We start from the raw sequence: 23,639 nt of genomic DNA on the forward strand, positions 1-23,639 counted from the left end.
ATATAAAACTTTCACTTTCAGTTTCACTTTCATTAAAACTTTTACATGTATTATGGGAGTGGCTGTTAATAAAATCATAGAGCAAGTGTTCATTGCTCTGTAATTAAACAACTAAAGCTTTCTTGGCGCCCAGAAGACACACGCTTTTGTTTCCTTCTTATTTTGAAAACCGTTGAGGCAGTGAGGCAGATCATCTCGAGGCAGAGGTAGTACAGTGCCAACGGTAACTTGCGTGACCCGTGACCCCTCTCTGATTGACCGGTGGTATATGCATTACAATGCATCCTGGGTAAACTTACTGCACGACGAAAACTGGTAAAAGGTTTCGTTTTTCCTTTTTCCTTTTTTTTTTTTTACAAAAAAAGTTGGTGATGGGTTTGAGTTGTTCGTGTTTTTGTTATTACAGAAAACCAAACGGTATAAAAAACGGTAAAGGGTAAAGGGTTTAATTTTCGTTTTCCATTCTCGTTTTTTATGAACGGTAAAGGGTACGCCCATTCGTTTTCCCTTTTTCCTTTTAAAGATTAACAAATGGTAAAGGGTAAAAGGTTCGTTTTTTCATTTTTCTTTTAAAGATTCAAAAACGGTAAAGGGTAAAAAGGGTTCCTTTTTCCTTTTTCTTTTTGAAGATTTTGAAAGTAGTAAAGGGTAATGGTTTTTTTTTTTCGTTTTTTCATTTGGAAAATCTTGAAAAGGTTAAGGGTATACGGGTTTGTGATTCGATTTTTCCTGTAAAATAAAAAAAAAACGGTGAAGGGTTAAGAGGTTCGTTTTCCTTTTCCTTTTGAAGATTAACAAAAAATGGTAAAGGGTAAAAGGTTCGTTTTCCCTTTTTCCTTTTTGCAGATGAACAATGTTATGGGTTCATTAGATTGAGACTCAAAGGAAACGATGATACTTGACAATAGTTTATGAACTCTTTGGGTCAGGTTTAGTCCAATGCTTCGGTGTCACTCAGGAGTTACATTTGTTATCAGTATAGAGGGCGGTATATAAGATGAGTGGTCTACTCGCTCTCGGACGGATATGTGTATGCGCGGCTTGTTTTGCGGGCATTTCGAACAACACAGAGTCAAGTCGTCTTTTTATGATTATTGAGAATTATGAGTGAGAGTCGAGTGTTTATTTATACTGCCTTTAGTTATAAATTATAGTGTTTAGAGAGACATTATTCATGACATAGACAGTAATCAAACTCCACAGCGGGATCCGGTTGCTTGACAAGTCGAGATGTGTTATGAAAATAAACAAGGACGACCAATTTGTGGACTGTCAATGACAGTGTGAGTGTTGAGAGTGACTGGGCCGGCTGTTCGCTGTTCTTCACGTTCTAAAACAGTTATTTTATCCAACTCAAGGGAAGTTGGACTGGCCACCACCCATCAGTGGCTACAAATACAATCAAATCTACCAAAATGGTAAGATGCTCACGTAGTGTACTGTCTGTTTGTCATGTGATGTGTATTAACTTTTTTTTAATACTAAATAAAAAATATAAAATAGATTATATTATAGATAACCGTCCTTTTTGTAACTTGTGACACTTCCACTTGTTGAGTTATTTTATTCTACCGAGTATCCAAGCAGAAGTAGAAGCAGAAGTGAGAGGAGTGTAAACTGAAATCATCTGAATGTTCGGTGGCGGTGCTCTTACTTATAATTTGTTATATCTTAACCGCTCAGCCACGACACCTTCCACAAGCGACACCCAGAGGGGACTTGAACCCCTGACTAGTTGCGAGTCGAGAGGAGGGTTACGTTATCGCAACTAACCCCTGACCTGCTGACCCACGTCAGATCTACTCACTCAAACTTGAACTTTGGTACTCTATATAAACCACTCGGCCAATACACCCGGTACCCACTCGCCCATGGCATCTTGAACATGTTTAAGGCAGTGGACACTAGTATTGGTAATTACTCAAAATAATTATTAGCATATACACCTCACTTGGTAACGATTGATTTCGAGACCTCAGATTTAGAATTTGAGGTCTCCAAATCAAACATCTGAAAGTAACAACTTCGTGTGACAGGGTGTTTTTTCTTTCATTATTATCTCGCAACTTCGACGACCAATTGAGCTCAAATTTTCACAGTTGTTATGCATATGTTGAGATACACCCACCAAGTGAGAAAACTGGTCTTTGACATTTACCAATAGTGCCCAGTGTCTTTAAAGCTTAATTTACTTTATTTTTAACTGTGTAGCCATTTGCTTATTTCAGCTGAGAAGACTTGCTCCAAGTCAGCTCTCCCAGTCTCAACAGACTCAGCCGAGTAAACGCAAGAATAATGAGGACGTTTGTGGTAAAAGGGTGAGTTTGCTTTTTGGAGAAGAACAAAATGTGTGACTATACATTTGTGTAATAAAACTAATGTTCTGCTCCGATCCCTCATAGAAAAATGAAAAAAAAAAAAAAATCGGAACAGTAAACCTATCGATTTTGTTTTGAACTATGCAAATTGGATTAACAGGGCTTAAACTTTAAGCCTAGTTTATTTCATAGTTTGAAAACAAAACAAAAAGGTAGGTTTACTACTCCGAAAAAGTTTAAAAGCAACTCTTGGTAAGGGGCTACAAGAAGACAAACTATTAAATGTATAAAAAAAAACTCTGGGAGCAGAGAAGGATGTGATATTCCTTAAAACCGTCTAGATTGTAGGATGGAGGGAAACATGCACCAGGCAAGGGGTGCCAAAGAGATGCAGTTGGCCTATGTGGAATAAAGCCGTTGGAATGACTCTTTTTTTCTACATCTCAACAAATCAAGAGTGTATGGGTGAGAAGAAGCATAAAATCTGGTTTCACGCTAAACATTCTGATAAGGGGAACTATAGGTCGGACACCCAGGTGGCACATTTACAACAAAATATATATTAAATGTAACACTAATAATAATAATAATTAGACTGTAAAGCGCACATTTATATCCACCCTGCTGAGTGTTCGAGGCACAGTCACAACCAAAAACAAAAAACAAAGAAAAAACAGACACAAAAAAATTAGTCATTGAAAACCTGTGACAAAAGATGAGTTTTGAGAAGAGATTTGAATTTTGTGGTACAAAGACAAGATCTAAGATAAAGTGGTAGAGAGTTCCAGATGTGTGGCGCATAAAAATAATGCAGTGGTTTTTTTTCCGGTGTTGTCTCCTTTTTTCATCAGCTCTCATCCCAAAAGAAGTTGAAGTTAGATTCTGACTCCAGTAATGTTGGCAGTTCGCCGTCAGCCGGGTCCAGGTTCACATCCATCATGAGGAGACCTCTCAACTTACTGAATAACACCAACTGCAGCCCGGCAAGATCATCTCATGTATGTAGTGTTTCCTTCATGGGTTCGTGACTGAGCGATTTAGAGCATCCCATTTAAGTCCTAGTGGTGTGTTTTTGTGGTTTTAATAACAATATCAAATATCGAAGTCTTATATAGCGCACGTAAGTATCTACCAAACAAGGTACTCAAGGCGCTGAGTATATACACGTATAAACTCTCAGAAAGATTATTGCAGTGGTGGATTCTGAGACCCAATTATGTAGCACCTTATAAGGGTTTACAAGGTGCTACGGCGCATGAAGCAGCCACAGCCAGGAACAACGGGGCGATCCCCTTCTCTTAGATAAGTGTACTGGGTTCTTTTACATGCATTTACACAGCACATGGGACCAACAGCTTTACGTCCCATCCGAAGGACAAAGCAATGGCTAAGTGTTTTGCTTGAGGACACAAGTGTCACAGCTGGGGATTTGAAGCCACACTCCTTGATTGCTTTGTCCTTCAGATGGGACTTAAAGCCATAGGTCCTCTGTGTTGTGTAACACACCTTAAAGAACCAATCGCGCTTATCTCAAAGAGTAGGGGTTCGCCCCGGTGTTCCTGCTTGATTGGCATTATGTTGCAAAATTAATACTCTTCATCCCTGATGCAAATCTAGGCCCTATTAAAATCATTGCTTGTCTTTCTTATGAACTGTGCAAGTTTTAATTAATGGTCTACAGTCAATTGACATGTTGACTCTTTATTTGATATCCCTCAGGAAGAGGCAATCAAGAATATTCTCTCACGGCCGTTCAAGATACCTATTCCCAACTACAAAGGTAACTTTTGGGTGTTTCTTTTCTGTGCAGGTGTCTCATGTCAAATATTATTTAACCCTCCACTGCCTTACCTTCAGCTGTGTTCCCATTGACCTTTTTCTTTTGCTGCCACGCAGAAAGTTACCATGATTGGCTTTGGTGTAATTCTTTCGTGCGTTCCCACCTGGACTTGTATTCCTTCCGCAAAGTTTGTATATTGTTTAACAGCGTGGTCGCGGTAGGTTTACAGCGCGGAGCTGTTCCCATTTGACTTTTAGTTGCCCTGATAAGTTACCATGGCTGCGCAGAAGTCTTCCCCTGACATCTTGCGACTTGTTAGTTTTACATCACGGTCGCGGTGAGTTGACCTTGCATACCCATTGGATTTAATTTTGTCATTCTACAGAAAAGTTGCTGTAGTTGAATGAAAAAAATTCTTATGAGAACACAATTCAATTCAATTCAATTCAATTCAATTTATTTATTTCATCACAGATTACAAGTAAAAAGTGAAAATTGCTTTCCATGTGTGCACTAAAAGATTCAAATTTGATACTTATAGAAAAACAAACAAACATTACATTTTAAAAACACAGAATTAATTACAAAAATTAATATAAGCAACAAATAGGCTAGTTCAAGTTTTACAAAGAGAGAAACGTTATCAAAAACTCACACTGCTTAAGCCTGGGCGATTAGTGCGACTAGTGTCAAAGTCGCGACCCTTCATTGGTCGACCAGCCTGGGTTGAGTCAAAATAGTCAACCTTTAGTGAACACTTGAACTTGCTCTTAGTTAACTGATGAGGATTTTAATGCCAATGTGAAGTGTCATACAGTAACATAAGAAGTTTTTTTTTAAGGATCTACACTTGCTTCAAGGGGTCTTGGCATCCGTCGTCAAGGGGCACGTCAGCCCCTTCATGATCCTTATGAGGAAGGGGCACTCGTGCTGTATGCACCGGAGGAGCTGAGTGCACAGGAGCAGCTTACTGTCGACAGGTACATGTTAATAACAATCATAATAATAGTGGCATCATATAGACCATGTGAACTTCTGTTTACAATAAGTGTGACCTTGTACAATTTTTTAGCTAGTCTGGCAGGCAAGATACTACACTGGTCATAATATATGGGAAAGTTGACATTTTGTGTCATAATTTCCACATAAATCAAAGAGTTATGAAAGCAACAGCTATTAAAGTCAAAATGAGCTTCAGTATTTGGACTTCATCACACAAGGCAACTTTTGCAGGCAACTTTGAAACAATGTCAAACGACCAACAAGAAAAATATGTGACCGTTCAAAATGTGAATGCTTTCTCCCTGGAGGTTGCCTGGAACTGGCTGACTCACTGTTTTTCATCAATTCAATCTAATCGCTAATAAATTGTACTCTGTTTTTCATTGCAGAGAGAAAGTGGAGGTGCACGGTGAGTCAAACACTTTTGATCCGTTATATTTTAAAAGTGTTTACCCTGACAAGTAAGACATTAGACTTCAAAACTTTATGAGCATAAAAACATTCTTGGTACAGAGCACTGGAGAGCTGGTGATATTATAAACCATTGTAAGAAGCCACACCCTTTGAAGTAATTTAGTTTTAGAGAAAATGGTAATTTTTCACCATAAGATTTGAATCTGATGAAGTCTTTCTCAGGTATCTGAAAAAAATACATTTCTATGTAACAAAGGTGTTTTTTCCGTTCATGATTTTCTTGCAACTTTGATGACCAATTGAGTCCAAATTTTCCTAGGTTTGTTCATGTATGCATAATGTTGGGATATAAATCAAATGAGAATACTGGGCATTGACAATAATCCTGCAACTGATGTCATGAAACGCTAGGATTAATTCTGTCTCGAGTTAACGAAGTAACCCGTCCTAACTTAGGATGGGTTCGATGCGTCCTTACGTCTTCGGAAACAGAGTTTAACTCGTCCTTAGTCCTGAGAGTTTGGTGAAACCGACGGTTGGACATTGACCATTAGCAATATTCTTAGCTGTAGCCATAGGTGTAAGGGCCAATTTGGATATGGCTTAATGCTGATTGCTGATTGTGGGATTTGTTTTTTGTTTCTAGTGGTTGTTGACCCTCAGCTTTCAAAGGTTCTGCGTCCTCATCAGAGAGAGGTAAGACCTTTAGAGCAACCCGAGCCTCATTGCGTAGAGCTGCGTAAGCACAAAAAAGTAGCTAAGCACAATCAGTAGCTAAGCACAACAGAATCTTGCTTACCAGAATAAGGATACCAGCCTAAATTCCATGTCAAATGTACTATCTGTAACTGTGGTATCCTGATAGTTTTGCTTAGTAGGAAATTGTTTAAGGCAACATTTTCTGCTTAAGCAGCTGCATGAATTGGGCCCAGCTTAAAGAGTCTTGCTCATATTCAAATGTTTTTGCAACAACTTTTTAGAGTTTGTTGTTGGATTTTTGTTAAAGTTGGGAAGTTTCTTTGTTAATCACTCAAAGCAGTTTGGAGTTAAAGGTTGAGGGTTTGAAAACCTGAAGTGCAACCCCAGCATTTTTGAATACAGGTGTTAAATGAGTTTTAAAATTTTTTTTTTTAAGGGAGTCAAGTTTCTGTGGGACTGCGTGACTGGAAGACGCATTCCCAACAGCTATGGGTGCATCATGGCAGATGAAATGGTGAGTGCCCTTTGCAAACTGAAAATGGCTTTGCCAAGGCCTGGTATAATAATCGTTGTTTGAAATAAATAGTATTGCATGAAGTTTGTGTTGTTTTCAATAGTTTCATGATTTGATTTCTTACGTACTTCACTGTGACATAATTCCTGATTCATGACGATCAGAGCACACTGATCGAAACATCAAGCAGATAAACCAGCCCTTCGCGGAGCCATGGAAGTGTCGTGGCCGAGCGGTTAAGAGCACCGAATTCAACTGGTGTTTCTGATCAGCAGAGTGTGGGTTCGAATCCCCAGCCGTGACACTTGTGTCCTTAAGCAAGACACTTTACCATTGCTTCGTCCTTCGGATGGGACGTAAAGCCGTTGGTCCCACATGTTGTGTAACGCATGTAAAAGAACCCAGTGCACTTATCGAAAAGAGAAGGGGTTCGCCCTGGTGTTCCTGGTTGTGGCTGCTTCATGCGCCGTAGCACCTTGTAAACCCTTATAAGTGCTACATAATTGGGTCTCAGAATCCATCACTGCCATAACCTATCTTTCTGAAAGTTTGTATATACTCAGCGCCTTGAGTACCTTGTTTGGTAGATACGTGCGCTATATAAGACTTCGATATTATTATATTATTACTACTCACAAAAGAGAGTTTTACATGGTGTCACCGCAATCCTTACTTACATAAAGGGTTTAGGTACTTTTTGTACGACACAAAACACAAATGTCTACAGAGTAACATTAAACTTACACGGTTTAAAGATAATGGTAGAAAGCTTCCCTTTAAATATTACTTGCTGAGGTGCTGTAGTTTTTGAGAAATGAGTAACACAATTTCAAACAATTTCACAAAATTAATTTTCAGGCTTAGTGAGACAAAAATTATTTCAGCATGTAAAATGGAAATCATGCTCTCTATGATTTTCATATCTGAAAAAAAAAATTGATGACTAATGAAGATGAAACTTCTACTGGTGAATTATATTACATACATCTTCATTCACAGTGAGTAGGGATTCGTGTCATGGCTAAAAACTTGATTTAAAAAAGGTATCAAAACCCTTTAATTCCTGATTTGTTTTTTTCTTCAGGGACTTGGTAAGACTCTTCAATGCATAGCTCTCATGTGGACCCTACTCAGACAAAGCCCGGATGGTAAGTAGTAAAAATTAAAATAAAATAAAAATTGCCGCTAGAGGGCGCTGTTCGTTTGTGAAAGAGATCGTATGGGCGGATTGATATTAGTTTTAGACAGTGTCACTTGGTTCATTCATAAAAATAACCGGATCTAATTTAAAGATGGCGATTTGCTTTTTCTTTTGATCGTGATTGACTCTACGTGAAGGAAAACTTTCGTAATCTTTGAACAAAATACGTCAGAAATGTCATTGTTTTAACTCTTCACGGAGGTGAGCATAGTTAAATACTTTATTTATGCTGTTTTATGCTGTCTTAATAGAAGTTTCATAAGGATTCAGACAAAACATTCATATCAGTTGTCGCCCGACGTCCGCGGATATTTGGATATTAAAAGAATATTCGGTTACTTGGTTGTAATTACAGAACTACAGTTTATAAATAGCTATTCGCGCCCTATGCGGATATCCGGTTAAGAAAAAAAAGGCATTCGCGGTTACGGATAGGAAAACCTATTCGCCATTAACCGGATATTCGAATAATTCGCCCAGGCCTAAATGCTGTGTGTGACTATAGTCCCTGCTAATTTTTGCCAAGCAGAATTTTTTTCCCAAAATAATTATACGTATCTGCTTGACTCTTAGAAATGTCAATTAACTCTTAACTATCCTACATATATGATTATTCTACAGCAAAGCCAGAACTTGACAAGGTTGTTGTAGTAGCGCCCTCAAGTTTAGTCAAGGTACAGTTCATGTTTCTCTACTTACTCTCAAAAACATGCAGGGATAAGAACTTACAAACTTTTATCTGACTTTTTATTTCTGCTTGGTGAAAAAATTACATGTTGGGGTGTTGTAGCTAAGAGTTTTTCTAGCGTGGTGGACTCAATTTCTGTAATTTAAAAAATGTGGGTTTGAACCCTGGGTCGCATTTCATAGAGCTGCTAAGCACAAGAATTTGCTTAGCATGAAATGTTTGCCTTGATAAAAAAGGGATTTCCCAACCAAATTTCTGCGTGATTTTCAAGATGACCATACAACAGCTGAATACCAGTAACTAGGAAATGCAACAAAATGAAAATTTGGTTGGTAATCCTGTTTGTATCCAGGAAGAAATTTCATGCTAAGTAAATTTTCATGCTTAGCAGCTCTATGAAATTGGGCCCAGGTCTGGTCAGTCCAAGCATGATATTCTTCCTACTTTAGTCAGATTTCCAATATTTTTGCAATTTGCCATAATACCCCCTAACCAAGGTGGACATTTCATACATCTAGTTAAAATACTGGGTCTTTTTTTCTCTACTTAGAATTGGTACAATGAGATCAGCAAATGGTTAGGCAGTAAGCTGAATGCTATGGCCATTGATTCAGGAACCAAAAAGGAAATAGACACCAACCTGGGTGAGTTAAGAGACCATTACCTTCGATGAACTTTCCTTCATTTCAGTGTTAAAATATTTTAGACCGTATTTTGTACTCAGAAGCATTTCTTTTTTGAAAAATTAATTTCTCTTTGCCTTTTTTGTCTTGAATTTCTGTCTGTTGTTAGCTTCATTCTTGGCTCAACATGGCCGACGTACATCACATCCTATTCTTATCATCTCATATGAGACGTTTCGTCTGCATGCTGCAACCCTTCATAAAGGATCAGTGGGTCTCGTCATATGTGATGAGGTAAGAACAGTCCACCCTGACCCCAATTTCATAGAAATGCTTAAAGGAACATTACAGAATTGGTTTTGCTAGCAACCGGTTGCATGGCTTCTGACTGGCACCCCCGAACAAAGATATTGACAAAATAGGGACACTGCCAATAAAGGGCTAGATAGCTCAGTTGGTAGAGTGCATGCCGTTAATCCGGAGGTCGTTGGTTCAAATCCCACTCTAGTCAATTCTTTGTTAACCCCCCCACCCCCCAACAAAAAATGCCTTAATTTTCATTCAACTAATGTAGTGACTAATCATCACCATGTCAGTTTTAAGGCCGTTGTCCAGTCTGTTCTGTGTTGGCCTGCTTTATCCCTATGGCTCTCCTACACTTGGTCTGGACCGTCGCGTCCCTTGCATTGACCCCTTGCAGTTCCATGTCATTTGACACGGAGCTCTGCCATGTTTTGCGCGGTCGGCCAACAATTAGTTGGTACACTTCTTGCCCCAGTTGGCTTCCCATTTTTCTCTCCACATGCAACAAATTAAACATTTATTGGCTTTTTTGTTTCAATCTGTGAAGGGCCATCGTTTAAAGAACTCTGAGAACCAGACCTACCAAGCGCTGAATGGAATGAATGCAAAGAGACGAGTGTTGCTGTCCGGAACGCCCATTCAGAACGATCTGCTTGAATACTTCAGCTTGGTTCATTTCGTCAACGAGGGAATCCTTGGTAAGAAACCTTTTCTATCAACCCCCCACTCTAAAAAAAATCTCTCAGCAAATCATCTTCAAGCTGACGCTCATTGTCCACAAAGAACTTAACTGCAAGGCTCCCCACTATTTCCTAGTAATTATCTTTGTTATCATTATTTGTCTAATTATTTATTTATTGACCTATTTTTTTGTTCATCCATCCATATATTGAATTATTTGTTGCTTTACTTCTTTTTACATGTACTTTTCTAATTATTTATTATTATAAAGTATTATTAATACTTTTTATTTATATTTTTTAATTATCTATTTATTTATTTATTTGCTTGTCTAATTTCTGTTGTTTGTTTTTGGTTTTGTTATCTTAAGTTGTGCTTTGTTTATACAGATTATTTATATTTATTTTAAATTATTATTAAGAGAGAGTATTTAATATGTCGTGTTTGCCTCCCTATGTGACTTGATTAACAGGCTTTCGAGCAACAGTGTTTGATTATACTTTTGTTGATCCTGGCCATCACATTAGGGTTGTTTTGTAATTTCCTGTGCCCTTACTGTTTGTCTTGCTTTGAACATATCTCATAAAAAAACCATTGTAAATGAAAAAAAAAAAAATATCTCGAGACCATAAAAATCAGGAGACTGCTTCCCAGATTGTTCACTCTTGTATCTTCACAAAGAAATCATCAGTGATTCCGTTTTAGTATCCTCTCTGATCTCTGAATGTTTTGGTTGATAAAGTTGTATTTTTTCAACTATGATCCGTGACACTTACTTGTGTCCTTGAGCAAGACACTTTACCATTGCTTCGTCCTTTGGATGGGACGTAACGCCATTGGTCCCATGTGTTGTGTAACGCATGTAAAAGAACCCAGTGCACTTATCCAAAAGAGAAGTGGTTCTCCCCGGTGTTCCTGGTTGTGGCTGCTTAATGCGCCGTAGCACCTTGTAAACCCTTATATGGTGCTAAGTAATTGGGTCTCAGAATTCATCACTGCAATCACCTATCTTTCTGAAAGTTTGTATATACTCAGCTCATTGAGTACCTTGTTTGGTAGATACGTGCGCTATATAAGACTACGATATTCTTATTATTATTATCATCTGTGAAAATCTAGGAACATCACAGGAATTCAAGAAAAAGTTTGAGTTGCCGATCCTAAGAGGTCGTGACGCCAGCTCTAGCGACAAAGACAAACAGCGCGGCCAAGAAAAACTACAGGAGGTAAGACCTGGTGGATAATTGTAAAATACTTGACCCCTCATCTTAGGTATAAATGATTCTGATTTCCAGAATGGCTTCGTAATAGTTGAGTTCAAATCAACATTTATTTAACAAACTTTCAAAACTACTCTTCTCAAAACATAACATAATTTCTCTTCAATTTATTTACAAGCCAATTTTTTTCTTTTTATTCTGCTTGGTACAGCTTGCAGTATTGGTCAACAAATGCATCATCCGAAGAACATGTAAGTCATTTTCCTCTCAGTCCCTTCTTTTCTTTGGTGATTTAAAAAAAAAAAATTTATGCACGTCGCCAGACACACAAGGCCTGAAGGCCACTTCAATGTGTGGGCTACAATTGTTTTTTTTCCAGAGGCCGTTGCCACCTACTCCTAGGGCTGAAACAGGGCTGCCCCTTTTACAGTCCAAACGGATGTAGACTAAGTAGATACACACACGGTGTTACTGCAAACCAAATATATATTGATACCTCACTATGCAATGCCTCAAATCATATATTTGTTCCTTTTTTTCACAGCTGCCCTTCTGACGAAATACCTTCCAGTTAAAAGTAAGTTACAAAAAATTCCATATATGTACACATGCATGCAGGAGAACAATAAAACAAACCCACTCCCATTGTTTTTCCCTTTTGTCTGACTGATAACTTTTAATAGCCCCTTAGAGATACCAAAAAAGTTAACATTGGTTAATTAAAAGCACAGACACAACTCTTTTACAAAACTGGTCACTTCATATAATGTGTCAGTTCTCCTTTGTAGGCACAGACACATTTGCAATACATTTTAAAGTCACCATCACCTGTTTCAGAGAGGTGCACCTCAAACCAAATAGATTAGCAGCGACTCCAGGTCGACCCCACAAAATTTGGTTTCAGACAGGCGAACTTAACATAAAAAAGACTCATGACAAGATGATTATCTGAAACCAAGACACTTGAGAGTCGTTCCGAACAATTACAACAGTCGATCTTTCAAGTTCTAGAGCGCCCAGTCGCTCCTAACTAGCAAAACATTTACATTGGCTCGGAAAATCGACGTCTGAAACCGAGGTGCTCTAGAGTCGTTGCGAACGACTACAACAGTCGATCTTTCAAGTTCTAGAGCGCCCAGTCACTCCTAACTAACATAACATTTACATCGGCTCGGCTCATGACAAAATCAACGTCTGAAACCAAGGCGCTCTACAGTAATTCCGAACCGCTGCAACAGTTGATCTTTCGACTTCTAGTGAACTTTTCTGAACTTTTCAGGTTCGGCTCAACTTAGAGTGCCTGTAGAAATGGGTGTTACAGACTCTGACCCACTCTCTCTGTTGTACTGTTTGTTTAACAAAAAAGAGTGAGAGGTTTTTTTGGTCTTCTTTTTTTTTTGAAAATATTGAAATGACTTCTGCATTATAACCCCTTTGTGATGTTGTTTTTCTGGATGGAAGTTGCCAGTAAAAAGTGGGAAATATTTTGCATTTAAATTTACAAGAAAAATTTTGTTGAAAGTTTCACCCCTGTTGTCCTATTTTGGCTTGCTTCTCCATACTGATTTTTCCGACTCACTCTGATATAACCTAGTTTTTGAGAAAGGGGTAACTTGGTCCTTTATTTTATGCATATGTTGAGATGCATCAAAGTCAGAAGACTTGTCTTTGACAATTACCAATAGTGTCCAGTGCCTTTAATGTGTCAGTGATTTTTTGTAGTTGAACAGGTTGTGTGTTGTAAGATGACGCAGCTTCAAACTTCCCTGTACAAACAATATGTGTCCAGCAAGATGTCTGAATGTGGAACGAGCAACAGCGGCAAGAATTCAGCGTCTTCTCTCTCTGCCATTACACAACTCAAGAAACTATGCAATCGTAAGTGTCAGTAAAGAAAATGCATCAACAGGCTAAGCTACTCCAGTGTCATTTTCACTAAGAGCTAATATCAATCTTAAAAGTACGTTACAGAATTTTTTTTGCTAACCATAACATTTGCTGGCATTGTAAGCACTTTATGTTATCCACCGTATACATAAACTGACAAACCATGTGTTTGATTTGGCATTTGGCCACAGAAGGCTGGACATTTCTAGAGATAAATAATAAAGTTTTACGTCAATACTGCTTTTTTTCCAGACCCAGCATTGATCTATGACAAGTGTCAAGATTCACAGAGTGATTTTGCAGATTGCACCGAGCTGTTTCCGAGCAACTACAATCATGGGAAGGTGCAACCAGACCTATCAGGTAAAAAATAATAATAATAACGCACAACTTGCAATCGCGAAGTAGTGTGCTTTCAGATAATTGATTTCGAGACTTTAGAATCTAATTCTGAGGTCTCAAATTCAAAATCATGGAAAATTATTTCTTTCTCGAAAACTACGTCACTTCAGAAGGAGCCCTTTCTCATAATGTTTTATACCATCAACCTCTCCCCATTACTCGTTACCAAGTAAGGTTTTATGCTAATAATTATTTTGAATAATTACCAAAAGTGTCCGAAACAGGTCAACTCGTACCCAAGTCAACTCGTACCCAAGTCAACTCGTACCCAAAATATTATACCCAAACCAACTCGTACCCAAGTCAACTCGTACCCAAGTCAACTCGTACCCAGGTCAACTCGTACCCAAGTCAACTCGTACCGTATAACGTACGTTGTATGCCGATACGGAGAATCCGTGCAGCGTGATTTTATAAGCGACGGGAAATAAAATTGATATTCTACTCACTTTTTTTAAAAATAATACCATCTCACGAATTTCATTTTAAATAATGGTAGATGTTCATCTCTCTTCTCCTGTTTTTTTCTTTTTTCCTTTTTTCGGGGGGGGGGGGGGGGGGGGGGTGATTTCTTTAAGATGTTTTACGGTAGTATTCCTCCAATGTTTTAAACAGTCCAGGCTGTAATTTTGTTTAATGTTTGGTGCTTATAAAGACCATGTTCTTACTCTATGTAAAGACATATGAGACATAAAAAGGGTTACCTTTTTTTAAAGTTCTTCTCTTTTTTGCTTAAAAACAAACTCATTCAATATAAAAACATACAATGTATAGTACGCAAACGTTCCGTGTTTTTCTTGTTAAAGGGTTCCCATAAAAAAAATTATGATAAAAATTCATTCAATTCATTCATCTGCGTATGTTCTGATTATCTTTTTACATGTATCTGCAACTTGAAAAAAAATATTTTGGTACGAGTTGACTTGGGTACGAGTTGACTCGGGTACGAGTTGACTCGGGTACGAGATGACTCGGGTACGAGTTGACTTGGGTACGAGTTGACTTGGGTACGAGTTGACTTGGGTACGAGTTGACTTGGGTACGAGATGACCCGAATTCAAAGTGTCCACTGCCTTAAAGGACTTGCACGAAAATGATATGTTTTTTTGTTCTTTTCTTGTATTTCAGGCAAGATGTGTGTCTTGGACTATTTGCTGGCCATGACTCGGAGTACAACCAGTGATAAGGTGGTCTTAGTCTCCAACTATACACAAACTCTGGATCTTTTTGAGCAACTCTGCAGACAGAGAAAGTAAGACACTAAACACTTTAATAGCACACCTCTTGCTTGTTCTGTGTTCTGGTTGGCTGAAACACGTTCATGTGGGATGAACTAATATAGTCTAGTGATCGCGCATGCCTGTTTGCGGGAACTAGTTCCCGAGCGAGCACTAGTCTTTGAAAATAGTGCCCGGTAACAGCGCCCGCTTGACTTGAACCGTGAACAGCTGAACTACAAAACTTCCTTTCTTTTCCAGATTTCTGTTTTTATTTCACATTTAAGACCGAGCTCTGTTATAAAACACTTATTGACTGCATAATTCGGTAACTAGTGTACGTCTATTCCCCCTCGGGTCTGTGAGTGACCAGAAGAGGGGCCTATTTCCCTCGCCCTTCGGCCTCGGGAAATGGGTCACTCTCCTAGTCACTCAAAGTCCCTCGGGGGAATAGACGTACAATAGTTACCTCATTGACAGTCAATATGTGTATATTAGTGCCCGCTTTGTTGTTGCGTTTTGAACCTAAAATGGCAAGCTTTTTGAGGTGCATGTCTCAACTATTTTTACTTAATGGTTGTTTTTGTCTTTATTTTGTGTAGCTATATCTTTGTGAGACTGGACGGCAGTATGTCCATCAAGAAAAGGGCCAAGATGGTGGAGAGGTTCAACAATCCTAGTGTAAGATATGATTTTTACTTCCTTAACGAGCAACTTTTGGCTTATTCAATTTGGTTTCACCCATATACAAAGATGTGTGTTAGCACTGTATACTCAGTACTTTCCTTAGAAAAAAATCACAGGCATCGGGTGGGATTCGAAGCTACGACCCTTGCAATTCTAGAGCAGTGTCTTACCAACTAGACCACCGAGGTTGCCCGGTAGCTAGAGGCAGTTCAAATCCTATGTTTTGGCAGCGGGTACCGCAGCGATTTAATATATGTTAAATTTGCATCGGTGATAAAGAATATTTATTTTGGTTGTTACCCATACACCGATGTCCATTAGCACTGTATACTCAGTACTTTCCCAGATCTGTGAAAAGAATCACAGACATTGGGTGGGATTTTAACCCACAATCTTTGCAGTTCTAGAGCATTGCTAGACCACAGATAGTCACCTTGGTGAGAGCGAGCTCTTAACCACAAGCCAACCTGGGCCCAATTTCATAGCGCTGCTTATCAGTAAGCAAATTGGCATGCTTACTGTAGCAGAAAATTTTTCTTAAGCCTTACATATTTCACAGGTTTACCGTGGATTTGTATTGTGACGTCATTTATTGTACAAAGATATTGACAAAATAGAGACACCGCCAATATAGGGCTAGATAGCTCGGTTGGTAGAGCGCCGGCACGTTAATCCGGAGGTCGTTGGTTCGAATCCCACTCTAGTCAATTCTTTGTTCAACCCTCAAAGTCATTTATTTTCGTGTGGTAAGCACCAGAAGGTTAGCATGCCTTTTCGTGTGCTTACGGTTAGCAACACTATGAAATAGAAATTGCACAGTAAGCACAAAATCGGCCGCTAAGCAGCGCTATGAAATAGGGCCCAGGCCCCCGGGGGGACGACACCCCACAAAAACAAGTTTCTAAACTTGCATGGTTTTTTTTCTGTTTAACAGAGTCCGGAGTTCATCTTTATGTTGAGCAGTAAAGCTGGTGGGTGTGGCTTAAACTTGATAGGAGCCAATCGGCTGGTCATGTTTGACCCTGATTGGAATCCGGCCAATGATGACCAAGCAATGGCCAGAGTGTGGAGGGACGGACAGAAGAAAGAATGCTTCATCTATCGCCTACTCTCAGTACGTACTTTTGGGGTTTTTTCGTTAATTTTGAGAATAATGAATCAAAAAAGCCCTTGTTGCACAATTGTGTGCTTTCCAGATGCCTGAGGAAGGCTTCAGGCCTGAAGTCTTTCTAAGATTCATACATATTTGAGTGAGAAAAGTCTCAAAAGCTTTGCTACTTTAGAGAGTTGTTTCTCACAATGTTTTATACTTTCAACAACTCTTTGTTTTTCATTACCAAGTATTTGGAGTAATTGGAGTATGTTATTTGGAGTAATTGCCTTGGATCGAGCCAGTTAGTCTATGATAAGGGTTTGAAACTGTTTGTTTTGAAATGCTTATGATTAGAAAGATGTTTACTAGTAGAATTTAATGACCCACACAAATATGCCTCGAAATTGCATGTTTTTTCTTATACGTTGTGCACTAACACAGCACTCTAATTTGTGGAGTCAAAAATGTTGACTCCACAAAATGACTGACCATGTTAGTTTGCAAAGTTTTGTGCGGATTATTATATTATACTTTTCAAAGATCTTTCTAACCATAAGCATTTAATAGCAAACAGTTTCAAATGCTTTTTATTGACAAGCTCGCTCGATCCAAGGCATTGGTCCTTTTTTAAATCACCTGTTGGGATGCGCCTGATTTTTTCCCTCCTTTTGTGAACTCCTAGACGGGTACGATAGAGGAGAAGATATTCCAGCGTCAGGCTCACAAGAAAGCTCTGTCGAGCTGCGTCGTCGACAATGAAGAAGACGTCGAGAGACATTTCTCTCTGGATCAGCTCCGTGATTTATTCCCTCTGAATGAGAATACCATCAGTGACACCCATGACAAGTAAGACGTTCTCTTTTTTTCCAATCTGTACAAGGTTTGGGTGCTTTTTATACGACACAACAAACACAAACTCCACAGATTTACATTAAACTTACACGGTTTGAAGATAATTATGCAGAAATTTCCCTATAAATATTACTTGCTGAGGTGCTGTATTTTTTGTGAAATGAGTAAAAAATGTCTGGAGACGAAAACTACTTTAGCATGTACAACGTGTTTATTGGTATTTATGCGTCTCTCTTGAAAATATCGCTCTGTGATTTTTCCCCTTTTTTTTCTCTTAAAAACTTAACGACTAATCAAGCTGAAACTTCTACAGGTAAACTATATGACATTCATAGTAGTAGGGATTCATGGTCACAAACTCGATCTACTAAAGTTACCGATCCAAGGCAACGTGTTCCTTTAAAGAATAGGTTTCGTAATTTTTAAATTTTGTTAAGAAAAATGTTGTCTTTTTTTTTGGGGGGGGGGGAACCTGCATGCTGAGCGATAAAAATTCTGGCTGCGTTCGATAAGCTTCCCTGGGTTAACCCGGCAGTACCCACTCCCAGTGAGCCCCGTCAAAGCTATTTGAACGCAACAGGGCAGACCGGGGTCGACCCAGGGAAGCTAAATGAACGCACAGTCCACGCACAGTCCACACATAGACAATCACAGAATGTGTATCCGATACTTTTTAGAGCAGAAGCGCAAAAAAAGAAAAAACTCACAAGAAAAAGCTCCATGGCCTGCCTGGTAACTCCAGGCCTGTTTTCACGCAAAACTCCATGTCTGTATTCATCTGATGTAAATTTCCGAACAGTGTGATGCCTGCATCAAACCGTGATCAAACATACACTGTGTAACTAACTGTTTCTATTGTTGTGTTATTTTATAAAAATGTATAATTGATTCTCCTTTGATACAACTATTGAATTAGGTTCAACTGTCGTCGCTGTGTCAATAACATCCAAGTCCGTCCCCCACCACCAGACTCAGACTGCAACAGTGACCTGAGCAATTGGAGCCATTGCAGCAGTAAGCGTGGCGTCATGGACTGCATCTTAAAGAAAGCTATGGAGATGGACAGTATATCTTTCATCTTCCACCATCGATCACATGAACAGATTAAAACTGTTTAGAGAAGCTGAGGAAGATTTCTGCAATAGATGGATAACTCTTTCTTGAGGCATTGAAATTGTTATTAAATAAATTCTTTGTATCTTAAAGAAAGCAAGAGATGGATAGTACCGGTATATCCTTCAACATTGATGATCTTCCACCATCGATAACCAAAACAGATTAAAACTGTTTAGAGGAGCTGAGGAAGATTTCTGCGATAGATGGATAACTCTTTCTAGAGGGATTGGAATTTTTATTATTAAATAACTCTCTATATCTTAAAGAAAGCAATGGAGATAGACAGTATATCTTTTATCATTGATGATCTTCCACCATCGATAACAAAAACAGATTAAACCTGTTAAGAGGAACTGGGGGGTATTTCTGTGGCGCATTGATGATTCCTTCTTTAGTGGAATTGTTATTATATAATTCTCTAACATCATCATCAGTCGGCTGTACAGCAAGCGGACACAAGCTTTTTCCATTCTATCCTGTCTTGTGCTATTCTCCGAATCTCAAGCGGGGAGAGCAGAGTGTCCGTTGACTCTAACCTTGCGATGCACTCTGCGTATTGTAGGCGCTGGTGACCTATACATCTTCTCTATATCTTAAAGGAACAATACAGAATTGGTTTTGCTAGCAAAAAAAAGTTGCTGGCAGTGTAAGGGAGCGTCTCAAAAGTTGGGCACGTTCCTAGCGCAAAAGAACATCCTGCGGGCATATGCCCGCAGGATCGCAACATCATGACAAAGTATACGCGGAGCGTTCCAAAAGACCGGTCCTGTGGAACGGACAAAAGCGGCGGGGATACTCTTGCGATCCAAAAAGAACGTTCCTACCGTTCCGACTTTTGAGACGCTCCCTAAGCAATATTATGTGATCCACTATAAACATAAACTGACAAACCTGTAGAAGTTTGAGATCGATCGGCCACAAGAGAATAGTAAAAAAACAATTACAAATTTTGCATAGCACTGATTCCAAAACAAATGAATAAAACGCTCACTGAGCAATAAACTCCAAATGCGAAATTAGATTATTTATTTCTCATCAAACATTACATTACATTTCAGATATAAATATTTCAAGGGATTTTTTTCAACTATCATTATCATTAGACCGTGTGAGTTTGATGTAAACCTGTGATCTTCACGCTTTTTGTTTCTGACCATTTCTGTAACAATCTTTAAAGAAAGCAATGCAGATGGACAGTATATCTTTCATCTTCCACCACTGATGGCTTGAACAGATTAAAACTGTTTAGAGGAGCTGATGAGGATGTCTGTTGCAGAAATATGAAAGTGGAATGATAATATGATTTTTATAAATCTGAATCTGAATTATATTGTCGGCAAAACATCCCAAGTGAAAAATCACACCAACTCGTCTTGCCAACTATAACTTGTGCATTGCATGGATTTCATGTAAGACCTCAATGGCTGGTCTTTTAAGACGAGCGTGTGCCCGTGAATTAAATGTTTGTGAACAAAGAGAAAAACACTGCAAGTAGTAAAATTGAGAAAGCATAAGTTTATTTAAACAAAGTCCTAAGTCCATGTGATATCGGACCCTCATTAAAAGCATTAAAGATGCTATGTCAGATTTTTGGCCGATTTGACCACTGTGCTTACGGTAAGCAGAGCCATGAAATTTGGCCCAGGTAACTTCACTGTGCTCAATAAACCCTATCGACTTTTCACTTTTAGTTTTACAAACTCATTGTTTCTTTGGTTGTTTCCCAGTAACAAACCATTGTGTCATATTTCAAGTCACAACTAATTGTTGACGATCCCCTGGCTGCCCCTTCCCAGGTATCGTAACTTCAATTGATCCCTGGCTAAACGACGGCAGTTAATGGTTGCATGGCTTCTGACCAGCAACCCCCGAACAAGGATATTGACAACAGAGAGAAACAGCCAAAATAGGGTTAGATAGCTCAGTTGGTTGAGCGCCGGTGCGTTAATCCGGAAGTCATTGGTTTGAGTCCCATCCTATCCCAGTAAATATTTCTTTGTTCAAACCCATAATCATTTAAATAGTTTACCCAGTCAGTTGCGCTTGTGGAGTATAGGGTAAAACTCACAAAGAGTCACTCTTTATAGCATTCATTTGGCCTAAATGTTTGAGTTTAGCCAAGGCCACCAGCCTTCTATCTTGCCATTGTCGTCTCTCCTGTAGTTGATCAAAGTGAAATCTTGCAGCACTTTCTGCAAAACTTGCATCACTTTTTTCTACCTTGAAGGTTGGAGATGGTCCAAATGATGAAGTGACTCTGTTGATAGTGGCACAGTGACGTTCCATGTAGTTGGCTGTGCCTGAACGAGTTAAACATTTATCAGTGTCAGATTGTAAACCAGAAAGCCTTGGTTGTTTTAAAGACTTTTGCATATCTTGTTCACGAGGGGGGCCAAAAAAGATGTCTTGTTTTTTTTTGTTAATAGTTCTTACCCTCGGCGTTGAGATGAATTACTTTAAGATGGTCTAAAAACACATACATTGTACACTGTACCCCACATATTATGAGGAAACATGCTAAATCAATATCAATAACTGATGCTATTCAAAATCTTGAAAAAGGAAACTTTTGATCTCTGCCTGCTGAGTGAGCGCAGCGCAGTGACAGTGTTTGCCTACCTTCCTTGTGATCAATTCTAGTTTGGGATTCCCTCGTGAAGAGATGGTAGTTTGTACCCACAGAAATGGCAAAAGTTCTGCCAAAAAAAGTCAAGAAATTATGAACAAATTCAAAGTTCCAGAACTGAAGTTTAGCTGAGCTGCTAGCTTTGTGAATAGTGGTCTTAGTGTTGATATGCATGACATGTGGACTGTGTTTTTAATTATTGCACAAACACAAAACAAATGAGGGCGCAATGCTGGTTTAACGGTGGTATTTTGCTTGCAGGTGAAAAATTAACGGTGGTGCTAAATACCGCCCTCTTACGTGTGGACAACTGCTGCTTTCGCTTAACAGACCAATCAAAAAGCTTAGTTATTAACTTACGCGTAACTGACCAATCATAAAGCTCTGGTTATTAACTTACGCTTAACAGACCAATCATAAAGCTTGGTTATTAACTTCCGCTTAACAGACCAATCATAAAGCTTGGTTATTAACTTCCGCTTAACAGACCAATCATAAAGCTTGGTTGTTAACTTACGCGTAACAGACTGTTATAGCACCAACACAAAAAAATGAGGGCGCAATGCTGGTTTAACGGTGGTATTTTATTTGCATGTGAAAAATTAACGGTGGTGTTAAATACCGCCCTCTTACGTGTAGACAACTTCTGCTTTATGATTGGTCTGTTACGCGTAAGTTAATAACCAGAGCTTTATGATTGGTCTGTTAAGCGTAAGCTTACGCTTAACAGACCAATCATAAAGCAGCAGTTTCCCACAAGTAAGAGGGCGGTATTTAACACCACCGTTAATTTTTCACCTGCAAACAAAATACCACCGTTAAACCAGCATTGCGCCCTCATTTTTTTTTGGGGGGGGGCGCAATAATTAAAAACAAAGTCCACATGTCATGCATGTCAACACGAAGACCACTAAGCTAGCAGCTCAGCAAGTTATCCAGCAGGGAACTCAGCTCAACTTCAGTTTTGAAACTTTGAATTTGTTCATAATTTCTTCACTTTTTTTGGCAGAACTGTTGCCATTTCTGTGGGTACAAACTACCATCTCTTCACGAGGGAATCCCAAACTAGAATTGATCACAAGGAAGGTAAGCAAACACTGTCACTGCGCTGCGCTCACTCGGCAGGCAGAGATCCAAAGTTTCCTTTTTCAAGCTTTTGAATAGCATCAGTTATTTACTTAGCATGTTTCCTCATAATATGTAGGGTACAGTGTACAATGTATGTGTTTTTGGACCATCTTAAAGTAATTCATCTCAACGCCGAGGGTAAGAACTATCAACAACAAAAAACACAAGACATCTATTTTGGCCCTCCTCGTGAACAAGATATGCAAAAGTCTTTGAAAAAATCAAGGCTTTCTGGTTAACAATCTGACACTGATAAATGTTTAACTCGTTCAGGTACAGCCAACTACATGGAACGTCACGGTGCCACTATCAACAGAGTCACTTCATCATTTGGACCATCTCCAACCTTCAAGGTAGAAAAAAGTGATGCAAGTTTTGCAGAAAGTGCTGCAAGATTTCACTTTGATCAACTACAGGAGAGACGACAATGGTAAGATAGAAGGCTGGTGGCCTTGGCTAAACTCAAACATGTATTGAATGCTATAAAGAGTGACTTTTTGTGAGTTTTACCCTAGACTCCACTAGGTAAACTGACTGGGTAAACTGTTTAAATGATTATGGGTTCGAACAAAGAAATATTTACTAGGACAGGATGGGACTCAAACCAATGACTTCCGGATTAACGCGCCGGCGCTCAACCAACTGAGCTGTCTAACCCTATTTTGGCTGTTTTTCTATTAATTTATCAATAGCTTTGTTCGGGGGTTGCTGGTCAGAAGCCATAAAAGCATTAACTGCCGTTATGTAGCCAGGGATCACACCAAAGTTACAATACCTGGGAAGGGGCAGCCAGGGGATCGTCAACATAGGGCTAGATAGCTCAGTTGGTAGAGCGCCGCCATGTTAATCCGGAGGTCGCTGGTTCGAGTCCCACTCTAGTAAATTTTTATTTGTTTACCCCAAATCATTTACAAAATTTACCCAGTCAGTTTCCTTTGTGGTGTATAATGAAAACATCTGAAATAAAAAGTTGAATCTCCTTCAAAGGTGATCCCCTGGCGGCCGCTTCCCAGGTGTCTTAATTTGGGTGTGATCCCTGGCGCTGCACTGCAGTAAACGGTTGTACCCATCCCCCCCCCCCCCCAACAAAGATATGGACAAAATAGGGAAACTGCCAGCTTAGGCCTAGATAGCTCTGTTGGTAGAGCACGGACACGTTAACCTGAAGGTCGTTGGTTCGTGTCCCAC

General features: G+C 39.1%; 1 protein-coding gene across 2 annotated transcripts; it reads left to right on the forward strand.

Moving 5' to 3' along the window:
• The first annotated feature begins 226 nt into the window (after window positions 1-226).
• On the forward strand, window positions 227-20,301 carry LOC139945926 (DNA repair and recombination protein RAD54-like). Of its 2 annotated transcripts, none has more exons than XM_071943445.1 (23): window positions 227-315; window positions 2,229-2,318; window positions 3,170-3,316; window positions 4,038-4,098; window positions 4,940-5,078; window positions 5,490-5,509; window positions 6,161-6,210; window positions 6,650-6,727; window positions 7,812-7,875; window positions 8,550-8,602; window positions 9,167-9,260; window positions 9,409-9,533; window positions 10,090-10,240; window positions 11,343-11,449; window positions 11,655-11,694; window positions 11,988-12,020; window positions 13,166-13,321; window positions 13,583-13,693; window positions 14,861-14,984; window positions 15,552-15,630; window positions 16,571-16,750; window positions 17,412-17,575; window positions 18,498-20,301. In XM_071943445.1, the coding sequence occupies exons 3-23, from the start codon at window positions 3,257-3,259 to the stop codon at window positions 18,697-18,699; spliced, it is 2,091 nt and encodes a 696-aa protein (XP_071799546.1). In that variant the 5' UTR covers window positions 227-315; window positions 2,229-2,318; window positions 3,170-3,256; the 3' UTR covers window positions 18,700-20,301. The 2 variants fall into 2 exon arrangements, with proteins under 2 accessions (XP_071799546.1, XP_071799544.1); XM_071943443.1 differs by lacking the exon at window positions 227-315 and adding an exon at window positions 1,040-1,418.
• Window positions 20,302-23,639: the final 3,338 nt, after the last annotated feature.

Source organism: Asterias amurensis, chromosome 13 (assembly GCF_032118995.1).
Source record: "Asterias amurensis chromosome 13, ASM3211899v1".
NCBI classification, from domain to species: domain Eukaryota; kingdom Metazoa; phylum Echinodermata; class Asteroidea; order Forcipulatida; family Asteriidae; genus Asterias; species Asterias amurensis.

Bases quoted from the DNA above. Each gene is read 5' to 3' on its own strand.
- LOC139945926 (XM_071943443.1), top strand. The intron at 6,211-6,649 runs GTAAGACCTTTA...TTTTTTTTTAAG, and splicing joins TGCGTCCTCATCAGAGAGAG to GGAGTCAAGTTTCTGTGGGA. The intron at 11,450-11,654 runs GTAAGACCTGGT...TGCTTGGTACAG, and splicing joins GCCAAGAAAAACTACAGGAG to CTTGCAGTATTGGTCAACAA.